Source organism: Dipodomys spectabilis, unplaced genomic scaffold (genome assembly GCF_019054845.1).
Source record: "Dipodomys spectabilis isolate Male_0828 unplaced genomic scaffold, ASM1905484v1 ptg000147l, whole genome shotgun sequence".
In the NCBI taxonomy this organism is placed as follows: domain Eukaryota; kingdom Metazoa; phylum Chordata; class Mammalia; order Rodentia; family Heteromyidae; genus Dipodomys; species Dipodomys spectabilis.
This window is the reverse complement of record NW_024870824.1, coordinates 16,157,216-16,175,465: the sequence shown is the minus strand read 5'-3', so window position 1 is coordinate 16,175,465 and position 18,250 is coordinate 16,157,216. Positions and strand designations below refer to the sequence as shown.

Here is an 18,250-nt window from a genome sequence, read left to right as displayed (position 1 = left end):
GGCTCTGAAAGGTATAGTCATTTGCTTAAAGGCACACAGCTAGCAAATGAGATTCAACCCTAGACCCCAAGTTAGAGCTTCACCTTCCCATTTCTGTATAAAGCCTCGGATCTTCCTCTTTAAATACTTGCTATATGCAAGGTACAGTACCTAGGAGGCACTTCCATTTCTTTTTAAGAATAGGAATAGGGTTGGGAGCTGGTGGCTCACACCTGTAATCCTAGCTACTCAGGAGGCTGAGATATGAAGATCGTGGTTGGGTTCAAAGTCAGCTTGGGCAGGAAAGTTTGAGAGATTCTTATGTCCAATAAGCTATTCAGAACAAGCTGGAAATGAAGCTGTGGCTCAGGTGGTGTGGCTCAGGTGGTAGAGTGCTAGCCTTGAGAAAAAGAAGGTTAGGGACAGTGCTCAGGCTCTGAGTTCATGTTCCATGGCTGGTACGCATGTTTGCATACACGTGTCCACATGTGTGTGCACACAAGCACACACACACACACACACACACAAAAACACACGAATAGGAATAGGATATCAGGATATCTCTGAGCCTCAATTTTCTCATCATCAAAGTGGATAACCATAATTACTCAGTTTGCCTTCCAGGCCTATTGTGAACTCAAGTCTCACCAGACATGCCACCAGAAAACTGAGAATTAATGATAACTACAGTGTTATTAGTAATATACCCTCCTCAAGGCCCACCCCCCTTGCCAACCAAACCACAGGGATGAGGCTGTGTCAGACACTCAGAGAGGTTCAGCATAGCTACAGAGTCAGCTCACAGAGCCTCAAAGTAGAAAATGGTCCCAGACAGGCAGGTGCTCTACCATTTGAGCCATTATCTTCCACTTTTATGGCTTTTGTTATTTTTTACATGGGCTTTTGCTTTTTGCCCAGGCCAGCCTGGATTGTGATCCTTCTATTTATAGTTCTCACATAATTGGCATGCCAGGCATGTACCACTGTACCAGCTTTTTACTGGTTGCAAAGAGACCTAGCAAATTTCTTGCCCCAGTGGCCTTCAACTGAGATCTTCCAGATCTCAGACCTCTAAGTACTTAGGATTAGAGGTGTGAGCCACCATGCCTGGCTAGTCTTTTAGAAAATGTTATTCTTGTTTTACCATTTCTGATTTCCTTTTAATATTGGAGATCTCATCTCAGCCTGGTGTTGTTTGCTCATGGCATTTGCTCCCTGTTTTCCAGTTGCCATTTCCTAGTGGCTGTGTGACCTCAGGCAAGTCAGTTAACTTCTCTGTGTCTGTTTCTTCATCTGCAAATGGGGATGATACTTTCCTCATAAAGATTCAGCTGAGTATTGTGTAGTCTGCTTGGAACAGTTCCTGATACAAACCCAGGTAACCATTGCTTTGCATAAAATCTTCCCCACAGCCCAGAGAGACAGTGCCCACTCATCTCTCATCTTTGAGATTTGGTTGAATTGCCACTAGGTGATGGGGTCCTGTCTTCCTTGTTCTGGGCTTCTGAGTAGATGACTATTCCACATTCTTCTCTACTAAGTGGTTAACCTACAAGGGAAAGGCTAGTTTCTAATTTAGTGAGCACCCTGGTGGCTGGATGCCCAGCCCAGCCATGCAGATTCCTTGGGAAGGGACTCACTGGAATGCAGAGGAAGGGCCACGAGCAAGGAGGAGCCAGTGAATCTTCCTGTGACATGTCCAAAAGCAGAGGGCTCCTGGCCTTGGGGTGGGGGTGGGGCCAGGGAATGGGGAAGCAGCACCATAACCACAATATTGGGTTCACCATACAGAAGAATCAACAGTCCAGACATACGGCCCAGGAAGAGAAGCAGGTGTTCAAAGAAGGTCTGAGGTGGGTGGGACAGACAACCCTGATAGGAAAGTTGGGGATGCACCAGCCTGGTGTATGGCAGACACTGTGAACTGAGGTCAGAACCACCCAGAATCAAACCTGGGATTTGCTTTCCATCACTCAGCGGCTGGGCAGGTAACATCTCTCACCGAGACTCCATTTTGTCACCTGCAAGATAGAGGTCCTAAGAGCATTGATCTCGAAGAATTGTGGCAAGGAGATGTGTGAGACTGTCTGCATTGTGCCAATCACCTTGGAAAGGTTTGCTGTGATATTACTGGTATTGCCGGATTTAATGATCACCAGTTAGGCCATAGTCCCAGTGAGTGTAAAGGCTGAGCAAGAGCAACTGCCTGACTGTCCACCTGCTTGGACATCTCCGTTCCTATGTCGCTCCCAGAGCTCGCCCTGGATTTGGCTTTGAGCCAAGCCCTTGGGACTGCTCCCACCAGAAGCCCAGCTGTCTACTGAGCAGGGTCTGGAGGATTGAAGGAAAAAAGGGTTACAGAAACGGCATGTCTCTAGAAAGATGTCTCCTTTGCTTAACCCTTATACTAACAGGTATGTGCCATGAACTCCATGACAATGGAGAGCTTAAGCTTTAAGTAGCTCCACTCTTTTTTTTAAAATATATTTTTATTGTGATAATACTGTATAGAGGGGTTACAATTACGTGGGTAAGATAATGAGCACATTTCTTATCAAGCATTGTAGCCTCCTGCTTCGTTTCCCCTTCCCGTCCCTTCGTATCCTCCACCCCCACCTCCACCAAAGTTGAAAAGTTCGTTTTTCGACATAACCACTTGTACATCTCATTGTTGCAATGGGTCCTCCTGTATCCCTGTTTTTACAATTTGTTTTTTCCCTTCCCCTCCACATATACCAACATCATATATAGTGAAAGCAGGGATTATACCATGGGGGAGGGACATACAAGGCAACAAAGAAATAATCTTATAAATATGTTAGAAACAATCGCATGAAAGATTTCTCTCTCTCTCTCTCTTTTTTGTCAGTCGTGGGGCTTGAGCCTAGGCCTGGGAGCTGTCCCTGAACAATTCAGCTCAAGGCTCATGCTCTAAGTGGCTCCACTCTTAAACATCAAGCCTGTTCTCATCTGAACTATTTGCTGCAGCTCTGCATTGGCCACTGCTGTCCAACCTCCCCATTTCTACTCTGACTGTGTCCCATATTGCTGTTAGCATTCTGCCCACCTTTGAGCTCCTCCTAGCCTTAGAGTTCCTACCATACAATTGGCCACTCCCTCTCTCTGCCCAGACCCACCTGAGCATGCACCTACCTCACTTCTGGCCATGAAGACCCTACTGCTACCTGAATAGGGATGGATGCCCTGTGCTCCCTCTCCTGGGAAATATGGCTCCTCTAATATATCTTATAATAATCTTTCTCCTGTGCCTGCTTGCTTCTGCGTGGCCCCCTGGAATGGATGTGAAGGATTCTTTCATTGCAACACACCTGAACTCTCCTTGCTCATACTTCCAAACAGCTCCCAGGGACCAGGACACCAGCTTTCCTTTGCCTCTCTAGGGTAACCCCCACTCTCTTGTTTCCATCATGCAATGAGCAAGGAGGAAGGTACTGAGAGTACTGGGCTTCCTCTGGAATTTAGTTAAGTTCAAGATCAAGTACTGGGTCTTTAATGAAAAACTCAGGGCCTTAGGCTTTTGCTTAGCTTTTTTGCTCAAGGCCACTTGAGCCACAGCTCCACTTTGTGGAGCTGGTTAACTGGAGACGGAGTCTCATGGGCTTTTCTGCCTGGGCTGGTTTCAAACTGAGGTCCTCAGATCTCTCAGCCTTCTGAGTAGCTAGCATTATGGGTGTGAGCAACTGGCACCCAACTCCTATAAAATATATTAAGAAGGGCATTGTACAGGCAAGCATAAGTGCCCAGTTTGTTTTGTTTTGATACTGGGCTCAGAGTTTCCTGTTTGCTAGGCAGGGGCTCTACTCCTTGAGTCATGCCTCTAGATCTTTTTTGCTCTACATGTTTTTCCGTTGGCCCTGGGGCTTGAAGTTAGGGCCTGGGCACTGTCTCTGAACTTTTTTTGGGGGGGGGGAGGGGCTAAAGACTGGAGTTCAAACACTTGAGCCACAGCTCTACTTCCAGCTTTTTGGTAGTTAATTCGAGATAAAAGTCTCATAGCCTAGCAGGGTGCCCGTGGCTCACGCCTATAATCCTAGCTACGCAGGAGGCTGAGATCTGAGGATTGCAGTTCAAAGCCAGCCTGGGCAGGAAAAGTCTGTGAGACTCTTATCTCCAGTAAATCATTAGAAAAGAAGTGGCGCTGTGGCTCAAGCCGTAGAGGGCTCGCCTTAAGCTGAAGAGCGCAAGGACAGCGCCCAAGCCCAGATTTCAAGCCCCATGACCGACAGGGGAAAAAAAAAAAGCCTTACAGCCTTTCCTGCCCAGACTGGCTTTGAATTATAATCCTCTGATCTCAGCCTCCTAAGTAGTTAGGATTACAGGAGTGAGCCACTAATGCTTGGTGCTTTGGCTATTTTTGAAATAGGTTTTTGCTTTTTGGCTGCGCCAGCCTGGATCATGATTCTCCTATTTATTCTTCCCACCATAGCTTGGATGAAAGGTATATCATACTGTGCCCAGCTCTTTTTTTTTTTTGGGTCCGGTCATGGGGCCTGAACTCTGGGCCTGGGTGCTGTCCCTCAGCTCTTCAGCTCAAGGCTAGGGCCCTACCACTTGAGCCACAGCGCCACTTCCGCTTTTTTCTTTTTGCTTATGTGGTGCTGAGGAATTGAACCCAGGGCTTCAGGCATGCAAGGCAAGCACTCTACCACTGAACCACCTTCCCAGCCCAGTGTGCCAGCTCTTTATTGAGATGGGATCGGATGAACTTTCCTTTTTGCCTAGCCTGGCCTTGAATCTTCATCCTCCTGATCTCAGTCTCCCACATGGGATGACAGGTGCAAGCCACCAGCGCCTAGCACCAAGTATTCACTTTCAAAGAAGACTGGAATGCTTCCAGTATGTTAAGTGCCCTCCCTTCTTGGTCACAATCACTGGTAGATAGGGGGTTGTTATCTCAATTTTTAGTTGAAGAAACAGAGAATCAGAGGGTTAAGTGGATGCAGAAAGCCTGGACTCAGACCAGGCAATCCGACACTGACAAGCAGCTCTGGCATTTGGCCCTGACCTTATCTCCTCTATTATTAGGAACTGATCACAAGCAAGAGCCTCAAAGGATCTAGACACACCCAGTTAGAGGCCTGTGGGAGGCCCCTCTCCCCATGGAAGGGCAGATGGGGAGGGGTGAACTCTTTTATTCCTACCAGCCCAAGGGGAGGGCTGCAGGTTTCCTGAACATCTTCTGGGTCTTTCTTCTTTATCATTGTTCACTTGGGAAGCCATGCTGGTGTGTCTTTGATTCTTGGCTAGAAAGTGTTCTTTATATTCTCTTTGATGGAAAGATCTGATCTCGTGCACTGGTGCCACATGGGGGAAATTCTGGGGTGCAAAGGCCCTGAGTTCATCCCTCACCCCCACACCCTTTAGAGTTGCACCTAGCTGCTGGCTAGAGGTGAAGTACAGCCACTCATGTCTCTGGCTTCCTGGCACACTCTCCAGAGATCAGTTCAGTTCTTGGTTCAAGTGGAGCTAAAAAAAACACACACACAAAAACCCCCTTGGTTTCCTACCAGCAGGACTTACTCTCACAAACCCTTCACCCAGAATGGGCAGGAAGGGTAAATATTTATTCTACAAATGAAGGAGTCTGATTTCATCTTCAAAGGAACGCCTGCATATAAATGATCATTTTTAATCCATCCTAAGATGTCACTGGCTTGAAGATGTTTTTATATATTGTATAATTACATTTTAAAAGAGAAAAAATGAATAAATTAATGTCGATGGTAAGAGATGTTCTGAGCTTTCCAAAACTGTGTCTTTGTATCAACGAAAAACTAATGCATTGTCCATTTCTTTCTTTTTTTTTTTTTTTAACCCTTTTTGGAAGTCAGTCCTGACGTTTTGACCTCTAGGTCTTCTGCTTGACAAGCAGGTGCTCTTACCTTAAGCCTTTTTCGAGTCCCCCAGCTTTCCTTTCCTTTTCTTTTTCCAGAAAGTGTCTTGCATTTTTTTGCCCAGGCTGACCTGGACTGCGATCTTCCTATCTATGGCCTCTCATGTCATGGGCTGACATGTAAATCACAACACACCGCTTGTTGGTTATGATGAAGTCTTACTAACATTTTACCCAGGCTATCCTTGAGCCACAACCCTCCTGATCTGCCTCTGTTCAAGGAGCAGCTGGGATTATAGGCATGAACTACTGTGCACAGTCCTTCAGTGATAGTTTTCTTCTTTTTGGCTCTACTGCTATCAGAGAAAAGGCTCCCAAACCCTGGCTCAGTCATGGTGACACATGGGCAAGTGCTAGCAACATGTCTAGGTCAATAACTGAACTCTGTGGACTGTAGGCCATCAGGGATGGGTCAGAGTCACTTGAGTTCTGATGGTAGCTCCAGGCTCTGCAAAACCAATGCACAGGCTTCTCCTGTGCAGATACACATCTATGTTGTGCTGAAACTGTGTGACCACATTAGTGGTCCTGTGGAATTCCAATGGGGATCTATCATGTGACCCGAACCTCAATTTCCCAGTTGTAAAATCAAATGCATAGGATTATTTAAGTGTGTGTGTGTGTGTGTGTGTGTGTGTGTGTGTGTGTGTGTGTGTGTGTGTGTGTGTTTTGGTGCTGGTTCTGGGGCTTGAACTCAGGACCTGGGCACTGTCCCTGAATTTCTTTTTCTTCAGGCTAGTTTTGAGCGAAAGCACCACTTCTGGCTTTTTCTTGAGTTGTTTATTGGAGATGAGGGTCTCATGGACTTTCCTGCCTGGGCTGGCTTAGAACCACAGTCCTCAAATCTGTGTCCTGAGTAGTTAAGATTATAGGCGTGAGCCACCAGCAGTGCCACAAATAGCTTCCAGTGCTCTTCTTAAGAGAGGTGTGGAATTGATGTGGTCCACAGGAGCTGTCCTAGGGTACGGTGGATGGCATGGATTCTGCCCAGTGTCTTCATGCCCCCTATGTTTAGAGGAGCTCCATTGCTTAAACCTTTGTTTGCAAAAATAATTCTGAGGCTAAAAGTAAGTTGAAAAACACGGGTAAGTGGCATCCTGGAGTCCTGCCCATACTACTCTGGAGGTCTGAGAACAAGGCCTCCTATTCTCTGTCTGCAAACACCTCAGAATCCTCTCACCATGTGCCCTAGGCAGGGACTCCTTCTCTTAGCCTAAGCCAGGGTTTGGCCAACTTTTCTGTACAGGACCAAACTGTTTATATTTTAGGGTTTTCAACAACTCAACTGTTCTCATAGGGAGAAGGTCACCACACACAAACAATATATAATGAATGAGTGTGGCTTTGTGCCAATAAAACTTTATTGAGGGCTGGGAAGGTGGCTCAGTAGTAGAGCGCTTGCCTTGCATGCCTGAGGCCTTGGGTTCGATTCCTCAGCACCACATAAGCAAAAAGAAAAAAGCCGGAAGTGGCGCTGTGGCTCAAGTGGTAGAGCGCTAGCCTTGAGCCTTAAGCTGAGGAACAGCGCCCAGGCCCAGAGTTCAGGCCCCACGACAGGACCACCCCCCCAAAAAACTTTATTGAACCTGGCTGGGACCCCTATCTCCCAACAGTGGGCAGATTCTCCATCCCACATTGCTGGTCATGACTCTTCCCCTACATTGAACTCGAGGCATCTGGGGATGATATGATTGAAGGGATGGTGCCTGCCAAACACATGCTGCACCTTCCGCTCTCTCAGGGGATCAGTTTTGCCCTGTGTGCTTAGAGGGCTATAAAAAGCTCTCAGCCTGGCTCCTGTGCTCATGCCGCTGGTGAATTCCCCAGAGCTGGAATGATGGCAATGTGGTATCACATTCTGCCCCAGCTGCAGCCTGACAGCTGTGCCAGGAAGAAGAATTGTGCCTGGCCAGCTCTGCCCTTCTCACCTCCCTTCATATGTGGTTGGGATTCCCCAAGTGGAATTTTAGGTGGAAGACCAGCCCGCCTACATCCTGCTTGGTTCTGCCTCCTGGCTAATTCCAGGAGGAGGGGAGCTGGCATTCTGAACACTAGAACTCTGGGTCACAGCAGGGAGGGTGTTGAGGATAAGAGCTATAACCTCTCAGGGGCTGTTCGACTCTATGTATCCCTTCTCTGATGGACGATGAACCTGGAATAGCTTAGATTTCCTTTCCTTCCTCTTCTCTGTACCCTCCTTGTCCCACAGGGCAAGTATTTTCTGTATGCTAGATACTGGGACTATGATACTAAAGACAGTCTTAAGACAACGTGATTCTTAGGTACACAGAAGGCATACTTCTCAAAGTCCAGCAGGAGCCGGACACTGGTGGTTCACACCTATAATCCTAGCTACTCAGGAGGCTGAGATCTGAAGATTGAGGTCCCAAACCAATCCAGGCAGGAAAATCCTTAAGACTCTTATGTCCAATTAACCAGTCAAAAGCCAGAAGTAGAAGTGTGGCTCATGTAATACACCATTAGCCTTGAACGAAAAAGCTAAGGGAGAGTATGAGGTCATGAGTTTCAGCTTCAGTACTAGCACAAAAATAAAGTTCTGCCAGGAACCAGTGGCTCATACCTGAAAACCTAGCTACTCAGGAGGCTAAGATCTTAGGATCGTGGCTCAAAGCCAGCAGTGGCAGGAAGGCCTGCAAGATTCTTATCTTCAATGAACTACCACCCCCCTCAAAAAGAGCCAGAAGTGGAGCTCAAGTGTTAGAGTGCTAGACGTGACCAAAAGGCAAGGGACAGGCCCAGGACAGGCACTACATAGATAAATAACTAATAAAGCTCTGACTGAGGAGAAGGCTGAGGGAAACTACAAGTGGGGATGTGGCAGGAAGTTTCCACAGGAGATGATGTCCAGCTGGTCTCTTACAAGAAGAGGAATAGCATGGTCATTCTTCTGTATCTTGGTATTTGCACCTGTCCCTTGGGGAGAATGTCTCTATGGCCAATGCTGGGTAAGAGAAGCCACAGAAAGAAACATGGCTGACAAAGTCTCCAGATAAAAGACTTTAGTGGTTGATCCTCAGTGTGAGGAATCCTCCCCACCCCCATTACATGGAGCCCCTCGGTCCTATAGCATGCTCATGCCAAGCGTGAGCATGCGTGATCACCAAGGGCAGACACAAACGGCCCAGCCTTGGCACTAGCTCTCCACCTGGGAGTAGGAAAATGCTTCTCAGTGTTAAAGGCTGATGTAAATGTAGACGTTCCTATTACAGGTCTGTGGCAATGTGGTGTCGACCTCTAGGCCTGGCTCCCTTCTAGCACTGTGTGCTGCAATTCTGGAGGCCAGAGTTTACATAATCTGAGAGTTCACAGCAAAGGTCGTGGTGGGGGGTATGAAGGAGAAGCTTCAGATAAATGAGATGTGTTCATTTCTGGAGCTCTATTTGTATAGATAGTTTTTGTGGGGGGTGTTCAATAGAAGGAATTAAATACATTATGGGTATAGTAAAAAGAATGGCTTTTTAAAGTTAAAATGGGACAATTCAAGCCAGATGCCTATGGCTCACACCCATAATCACAGGTACTCAGGAGGCTGAGATCTGAGGATCATGGTTCAAAATGAGCCTGGGCAGGAAAAGTCTGTGAGACTCCTATCTCTGATAAACCACACCCCTCCCCCCAACATTGGAAGTGAAACTGTGGCTCAAGTGGTAGAACCCTCGCCTTGAGCAAAAGGAGCTCAGGTGTAGCACCAAGGCCCTGAGTTTTAGCTCCAGGCCCAGCACACACACACACACACACACACACACACACACACACACACACACACACACACACACACACACACACACGTTTTAGCCCCAGGCCCAGCACACACACACACACACACACACACACACACACACACACACACACACACACACACGCACACGCGTTTCAAACTTTCAGAGACTCTTCCGGAAAATAAGATAATGCTAAGCAACAGGGGATCCCGGAAGGTGCTAAAGAAGAGTCAAAGTTCAGGGCAAAGGCAATGTGTCAGGGGAGTGGACGTCACTCCATGAGGTCAGCAGCTACCTGAGGGCTTTGCGGAAGTGTAGGCTGCCAGCTAAGCCCCATTCCAGACCCTCAAATTACATCTCTGGGGGCGTTTTTGGTGGGCTCCACTGGGTATGATCAGATAGAAGATCAGCTGGATTCTAGAACTACTGCTTTGGACAAGTAGGGAGTGGTTCTCCAGGCCGGCTGGAGAAGGCCAGAGTCGAAACAGGAAGCTTCTGGAGGAGGCAACAGGATGTAGGAGAAGAAGCCACCCGAGATCCACTTCCCAATGGTAGTCAACAGGATTTGGGATTTGATTGTATCAAGGATGAGACACAGGAAATGATGGATCACCACAGAGGACATTTCTGTCTCTACAATGAGAGACTCTTGACAAGGAGAATCCTGGCACTGAAAGTGGCTGTCTCCAGCTCCGTGGATTGTGTATTCTCACTTTCATTTGTTCAATCATCATTTCAATAGACTTTTACTGAATATCTGCTATCGGGCAGTACTAGGTGCTGGGGAAAGGCCTACAATGTAAGAAAGGGCTGCGATCACGGGAGGCAGTCACACCGTGTGAACTGGAAATTTGAGATGGCAGCTCTGAGCATCTCCAACAGGAAGGGGGAGCCAGGGAAGTTGGTAAACATTGCCCTGAGGAAACTGTCTGAGCAGACTGCTATGATGAAGGGTGAAGGCACACAGCAATACTGGAGGCTGGAAGATGCAAGGCAGCTGTGGGGAGAAGCCACAGCAAGAGATGGGCCTGGACCCATTGTGAGCAGGTAAAGTAGCAGCCTGGCGGCCACCACAAGAACCATCGCTTGAATCCTACAAACCATCAAAACTGCTAAATGGATTGGCTTGATCAAGTTGATAGTTTTAAATAATTGTTCTTGACTAGATTCTCTTCTCTCCAAATTCCATCCTCAAGCCAGATGGACAGATGGTCCACAGATGCCATTAAAAGCTGGCATTAAAAGCTGATACAGCTGGGTGCTTGGTAGCTCCCCTCTGTAATTCTAACTACTCAGGAGGCTGAAATCTGAGGGTTGTGGTTGAAAGTAAGCCCTGGCAGAAAAAGCCCCAATTAATCTTCAGAAAGTTGGAACTGGACATGTGGTTCATGTGGCAGCTTTGATGAATAAAGCTCAGCAAGGGTACAAGGCTCTGAGTTCAAGTCCCAGTATCAGTGCGTGCACATGCACAGAACTGTGATATAGTATGCATCTAACTAACAGGAGAAATACTTCAGATTGAAGTTTACATGCCTACAAATCCTGTTCTCTACACATGCAAAAAGGCTATGTCTGTAGAAGCCTCTAGTATATTAGAAACAGCAGACCTTACCTACATATTCATGTGGTTCCCAAAAAAGCTGTGTGTGGTTTCTCAGATCCATGGCTGCTAAACCTCTGCCTCCCACTCTATTGTAACAGTTTGAATTGCTTTCCCCCACTGCAGCCTACACAGCCTCCCCATCAACCTCTGGTTAACAGTCTTCTTCCAAAGTCTATTCCCTCTCCTTCAAGCCTGCTGGTTTGAGAGTAAATCTATATCCCTCCTTCAGACTGCGTCTTGCTCACCAACACCCTCATTTCCACTAACAGCTGCTCACGTGATTGTGTTGTAAACAGAAAGAGAGCAACAGGAAAGCTCATCTGTGGTGAGGAGGAATAAGGTGAGTTCAGAAATGGGTCACTGAGAGGTGGAGGTGACCTGTGAAGGGAAATGTAGCAGGCTGGGGGGTGATGGAGGAATGGAGCCCAAATACGGCTGGTGGTGGACTTCTGAGAGTCGCCCCCCCCCCCCACACTCCCAGTGAGGCTCTGTTCTCTACAGGAATGAGGACAGAGTGGGGACAAGTGCCATCATATGCAGCAGCATACAGTTAGAAGATAGAGCCAGAAGACAGAATGATAGCATAGACAGGAAGACACAGCAAATGGGAGGAGAGGGACGTAACAATTAGATAAGCATCTACTATGGGTAAGGATCGGTCAAAGATTGTCACAAACCAGCCTCCCAATTAGCCTCCTTTTTCATGGTTTACAAACCAGTAGGGTGACTTGGGGACCCAGCTTGCCCTAGCAAGAGATGCCAAGAGGCTATGACAGCTCTGGCTGTAGGCAGGAGTGGGGGAGAGGGGTAAAGTTTTCGAAAGGAGTGGAGAGCTGTGATTTTACCTAGACTTACTCCATTCCAAATCCTTTGTAAACCAGGAGTAACTCAGAAGAGAGCTGGGAGCGGGGTCAGCAGAGCTACAGAGAAGAGACCTAAGTCCTGGCAAAAGATGAAATCTTTTGTCTAGTGAAGAGGAGGCCATTTGAGAAGGCTGTCAACAGAGGAAGGGAGGCTGGAAGGGAGGCTCCAGGAGGTGAAAGGAGGGTTTGGGAAAGGGCTGCAGGCTACTCTTGGTGGCCATGTTGGCGAAGTTTTACAGGGAAGGAAGGAGGAAATGTTTAAGAGTAGTGTGTGTGAATGTTTCTTTGTGTGTTGGGGAGGAAGGCACTAATGATTTCACGTTCTTGTCCAGCTGCAATTTTCCTTTCTTCTATCCTTGTGGTACCAGGATTTGAACACAAAGTCTCCTGCTTGCTGGGCAGCCTTAGTCCTTCTTTGATTTAAGTTATTTATTTTTTTACTCAGGTAGGGTCTCATGATTTTGTTGAGAATGACTTCAGAGTGAAATCCTCCTATCTACAGCCATCCATGTAGCTGGGATCATAGACATGTTCTTCCAGGCTCAGCTTGTTTGTTGAAATGAGATGTAATTTTTTGCCCAGGCTGATCTGGAACCATGAACCTCTGGATTGCCACCTCCTGAGTATCAGGGATTAAAACTGTAAACTACCACTCACTCAGCTGTTTTTGTTTTTGTTTTTCTTCCCCTTTTTAAAGAATGGGGTGGAGCTGGGAGCCCCACCTCCTATAATCCTAGGATTATAGGATTATGCCTATAATCCTAGCTACTCGTGTGAGGCTGAGATCTGAGGATCAGAGTTTGAAGCCAGCCTGGGCAGAAAAGTCCTTGAGACTTTTATCTCCAACTAACCATCAGAAAACTGGAAGTGGCACTGTGGCTCAAAGTAGCAGAGTGCTAGCCTTGTGTGAAAGAGCTCAGGGACAGCGCCCAAGCCCTAAATTCAAGCCCCATGCCCAACAATAACAACAATAAAGAATGAGATGGGTATGAGAAGTTCATGGTATTCAAACCTAAAATTGTTGTTCTGGACCAAAGACAAAAATGGAGCAATAATAGGCTCTTAGAAAAGGATGGGTAGGGAGGAACTTACTTGGCAAGTTGCTCACCCATGTGAAAGTGATGGGTTTGGGGGGAGGAAGGGGAAGTTGAAACTGATATTTGAAGGAGTAGCAGAAAAAAACCTCCGTGGAAATGGAGAAGCTGAAAGTCATGGGGTGAGTGGAGACAGGATAGAAGCAGGACCTAATGACCAGCAGAACCTCTACAGGGAGCACTATAAAGATGTGGCTAACATCCAGGCTCCAGCCTTCACTGGCTGCCTTCTCCCCTGACAGTCCTGATGAATATCCTGAAGTTCGGAGAAGCAAAGTGACCTGCTGCTCACTAGCATACAGCCAGAAAGTTGTTCTCAACACCCAGTTCCTTTCTCTTCTTCTTCCTGAACCACTGAGCTCTGCTGAGTACCCACACTGGCAATGGGGATGTCATGGCCTCCCCATTGTATTAGTATAGCCTAGAGTTATCACAGATCCCTCTGTAAGTATGTGTAATTATACAGGAAAAAAATATTCCAAGCCAGGTACCGGTGGTTCACGCCTGTAATCCTAGATACTCAGGAGGCTGAGGTCTGAGGATCACAGTTCAAAGCCAGCCTGGGCAGGAAAGCCTGTGAGTCTCTTTTATCTTCAATTAACGACCAGATAAGTGGAAGTGGCACTGTGGCTCAAAGTGGTAGAGCACTAGCCTTGAGCGAAAAAGCTCAGGGACAGCGCCCAGACCCTGAGTTCAAGTCCCATGGTGACAAAAACAAAATCCCAAACAACTCAGTGTGAAAAGAAAGATGACTTCCTGGAAAGACAGGATGGAAAAGATCATTACAATATGGATAAGTGTTCCTTTGCAAAGGAGTGTGAAGCCTACTTGGGAATCCATAGCCATACAGGTAGGAGTCCATAGGAGCGTGGCACAGGCTGAGTTTGGATCCCAGTGCTCCAACTAAATACGGGAAGACATGGCCTTCTTTAGAGACCTCATAGCAAGTCCAACAAAAACAGTCTGAATGAATTCTTCATCATCTCTGGAATAACAGTAATCTCATTCAGTTAAGACCATAACATTTTACTACTCTTCTTAAAGAGATGATGGTTCAAGAAGTCTGTTCATAAAAGCAACACAGGAATGATGTCACTGTAGTAGGTATGAGTAGACAGAATAAGAGAAAATGGATGTGCTGGCAAATACACTAATGGTTAATCAGCTACAAATGCCAATGATGAGAGAGGGATTCTAAGGGCTGAGCAGGAAGGAACTTGGAGACACAGGATGTCATTTTCCCAGTCATTACACTGTACCAAAGCTGTCTAGCTCAGTACTTGGCACAGAGCAGTGGCTCAAACCATATAAAGGGAGCAAAGACATTGTACAAAGCATGTATGCTGTTTCACACACACAAGAAGTCTGTAATCACTACAGTGAGCCTTCACAGAGTGGATTAAGTGTGCTAAGCATTGTTTCCATACACTTAAAATTTACAACCTCAAGAGTCAGTGTCCTAATTATTCAGGAGTCTGAGATATTGGGAGGTTTGAGGAACTGAGAGGATTGTACTTTGGGGCTGGCCTGAGCAGCAAAGTTTGCCAGACTCCATCACCAAAATAACTTAAAGCAACAACAATCAGAGTTGGTAGAATGGCACATTGGTAGTATGTCAACTTTGAAAAAGCAAGATCCCTAGTACTGCCCAAAACCAAAACAAAACAAATACAACCATATAATCTCAAGAAATAAACATTTTTGTTTTCCATGCTTTATGTTCACCTGAGGATAGGCAGAAGGTGGTGTCTGTATAGCCATTGGTTTACTAGTTTGTTAACCTCACCAATAGCTGGTTTTCTCTGAAAGACTGTCATATGTCAGGAAATCCTGCCGGAAGGAATTTTATTATGAGTGGTTTCTGTTGGTAACTGCATCACTGGAGTTCTGCTTTACTCAGGGGAAGACATTTCCTGTGAGAAAAGAAATCCTGCTTCCCAGGTTTGTTTCCATTCTCTCCTCACTTGACTTTGACATGAGCTTTTATGCTATCATTGTGCAGAACATCTGGACAGTGGAGCTGCGGGGCACCCCAGTCTAGGGTTGAAAGATGTGGTATCTCGGCCTGTCACGGGGTTTGGGCAGACGACTTGCTGTCACAGAGACAGTCGGTAGCAAGCTTCATTCCTATCAGGGCCTAGGTGTGTAGACAGAGTGGGTAGAATTCCCAAGTCTGTCTTACATCATTGTCAGTGACTCAGGCGAGCTGTTTTGAACTGACTTGTGCCCTTTCCCCGGTTCATAAGTTGAGGCTCTAACCCCCATGTGACTGTGTTTAGAGGCAAAACCTTTAAGAGGAAATCAGGCAAAATGAGGTCATAACACTGGGGCTTTGCATCAGGTAGGACTGCTCTTGTAAGAAGAGGAAGATAGCTGAGTGCCTGTGGTGCCTGTAATCCTAGCTATTCAAGAGGCCGAGATCTGAGGATGGAGGTTCAAAGCCAGGGCAGACAAATCTGAGAGTCTGTTATCTCCAACTAAACAGCAAAAATGCCAAAAGTGGAGGTGTGGCTCAAGTGGTAGAGTGCCAGCCTTCAGAAAAAAGGTAAGCAAGAGAGGATAAGATCCTGAGTTCAAGCCCCAATCCTCCCTCCACCCCATCCCCCCAAGAAGGCAGTATGTTGACACAGCAAGAAGGTGACCTGGGTAGCACCTTGACCTTAGATTTCCAGCATCCAGAACTGTGAGAACATAATGTGTAGCTTAAGTAACTGGGTCTATAGATGAAAGTCAAGTTCACTAACACACTGGCCAGACCTGCTTTCCTGTGAGGTGGGGTTGATGACCATGTCCACTCACAACCTGTCCTCTGTCCTCTGCGATGTTTGGAGAGAGACCATGTGAAGAGCTGAGCACTGAGCCTGGTACCCAGAACAGGCTTGATTTCAGTTGCTATTAGCGTTAATACTGAAGTTTGTTTCCTTCCTAGGACTCTGGCAGGATAGCCCATATCTCCAACGTGATAGGAATGAGGTTAAAAACAAGATGTGCACGTCTGCTTTTTCTGATGATAGAAGAATGCACACATATTGGGGACAGGAGCACAAAAAGGAAGATCTGCTGGCATAATATCCAAAGTCTTATGGTTTGTCTTAAACACACACACACACACACACACACACACACACACACGGATCCTGCATTCTAATTCATCTTGTGGTCACATTTGCTTTCATTCATAGTGTGTGCAATGATTGGGCTGAGTGGGAAACCAAGATCAAGACAAACTGGGCTAGTGTGATCAGCCACACAACACAGCCATTTTACTTGAGGAAGTCCCCCAGATCAGTTCTGAGGTGAGGATTTAGCAGGATTCTTTTTATAACTGACATTACCAGTAAGCAATTTGGTGTGCACCTTTGCATGTGTTACCTCAGTCTTTAAGCCACTTGAGCAAACTCCTTCCAAGTGTCAGGACAGTTGTAAGGGCCACTCCCTGCCTCTGTGAGATCACTTTTGAGCAGGGGAAGGAGACAATGCCAGGGAGCAAACAGCACAGTGGAACAGTGCTGAGAGGGAGATGGAAAGTTAGATGCCCAGACCTCTCTGCAGGCTGCCTGCCTCTGTGCCCTGTTGGGTATGGAACGTTTAACCCTTACTGAATTATTGCCTCCCTCATCTATTTCCTGCAAGGGCCTCTGGATAGATTTTTGTACAGTCACCAGAGGCTGGTATTTGACAGCTTGGGGGTGCTCCTGGCTTTAGCTGTAGTGGGTGGCGGGGAAGCTGCGCTGAGGGGCTGAGAGGCCTACCTTTCTCGGCCTGTTTTCCCTCCCAGGTGCGGGCTGTGCTCTGGTTGGGACGCCAGTCCTTAGCTGAGAACTACCTTACAGACCTCAGTTCTCACAGAACCAAATGGAACAGCCTCCCCCAGCGCCTGTCAGCCCCAATAATGCCCCTAAAGAGAAGGTGGGTGCTGTGTTTTGTGCTGTAAAGGGGTGGGGGACCCCCACTGCGCACTGGCTGTTCCCTGAGCTCCTGCCCAGCTCCTGTTTGGTATGGGCAGATGGGGGAGGCGGGGAGGGAGGGGGAGGAAGTTTCCACTAATGACGCCAACAACAAGGATCACGGCCCTTCCCAGGATGGCACACCCGCCGGTTCCCCAGCTGGCTCTCTCTCACCTGGGCTCTCTCAGGATCCCCGAGTCCTGAGCCGGGACCTGGACGTTTCAACCTTTGGACGCCGGCCACTTAATTCAGACACTCTCCGCACCCACCCAATCCCGGCTGCGCTGCCACCGCCGCCTTCCGAATCGTATTGATTGATTGGTGGATCGAATGAATGATTTCTGCCAGTCCTGGGGCTTGAACTCAGGGCCTGGACACCGTCCCTGAGCCTCTGGGTGTTCAAGGCTAGTGCTCTACCACTAGAGCCACAGCGCCACTTCCGGCTTTTTCCGTGTCTGTGGTGCTGAGGAATCGAACCCAGGGCTTCACGCATGCTAGACGAGCACTCTACCACGGAGCCACCTTCCCAGCCCTCGGTTAATTTCCAGTCCCTTCCACGCTCACCAAGCCCGGCCTGCAGTCGCGCGCGTCCCCAGCCCCGCCCCGCCGCGCCCGGGCGGCCGCACACTGGGCTCCGGGCCCCGCTGGGCGCGCGGCGGGGCGCTCACGCCGGGCATCGGGGCGCCCACACCGGACCCGGGGTTCGTGCTTTCCGACGCGCAGGGCCCGGGCGCTCACTGTCCTCGCGAATCCGGTCGTGGATCTTTTCTGAAGTTAGGGTTTGGAGACTGGGAGACTCCCGCGCGGGGGCCGCCACCACGCCAGACCTCGAGGGGCGACACGCACCGGCCGCTCCCGCCGCGGGCGGCACCTGCGCCCCCGACCCGCGCCCGTAACCGCGCGCTCCAGCCCCGGCCCCGCCGCCCTACGCCCGTCCCCGGCTTGGATCGCCCGGGTGTTCCTTCCCCGCCCGCCCCGGTAGCAGCAACTAGTGCGGACGCCGCGGCTCCTCTTACCCCGGCCTCGGTCCATGGCGCCGGCCGGTGTCCCGGGCGCGCGGCCGCCGGGCGCAGCGGCTCCGCGTCGGCTGGAGGTGGCGGGCGCGCTGCG

The 18,250-nt window shown here is 48.3% G+C and overlaps 1 protein-coding gene across 1 annotated transcript in view; it reads right to left on the bottom strand.

Moving 5' to 3' along the window:
• The window catches only part of Afap1l1 (actin filament associated protein 1 like 1), a 73,706-nt gene extending 55,481 nt beyond the window's left edge, over positions 1 to 18,225 (bottom strand). The window contains exon 1 of the mRNA XM_042692177.1: positions 18,157 to 18,225. Within this exon, the coding sequence (XP_042548111.1) occupies positions 18,157 to 18,172 (16 nt within the window). The 5' untranslated portion in view covers positions 18,173 to 18,225. The remainder of the gene's footprint in view (positions 1 to 18,156) is intronic.
• Positions 18,226 to 18,250: the final 25 nt, after the last annotated feature.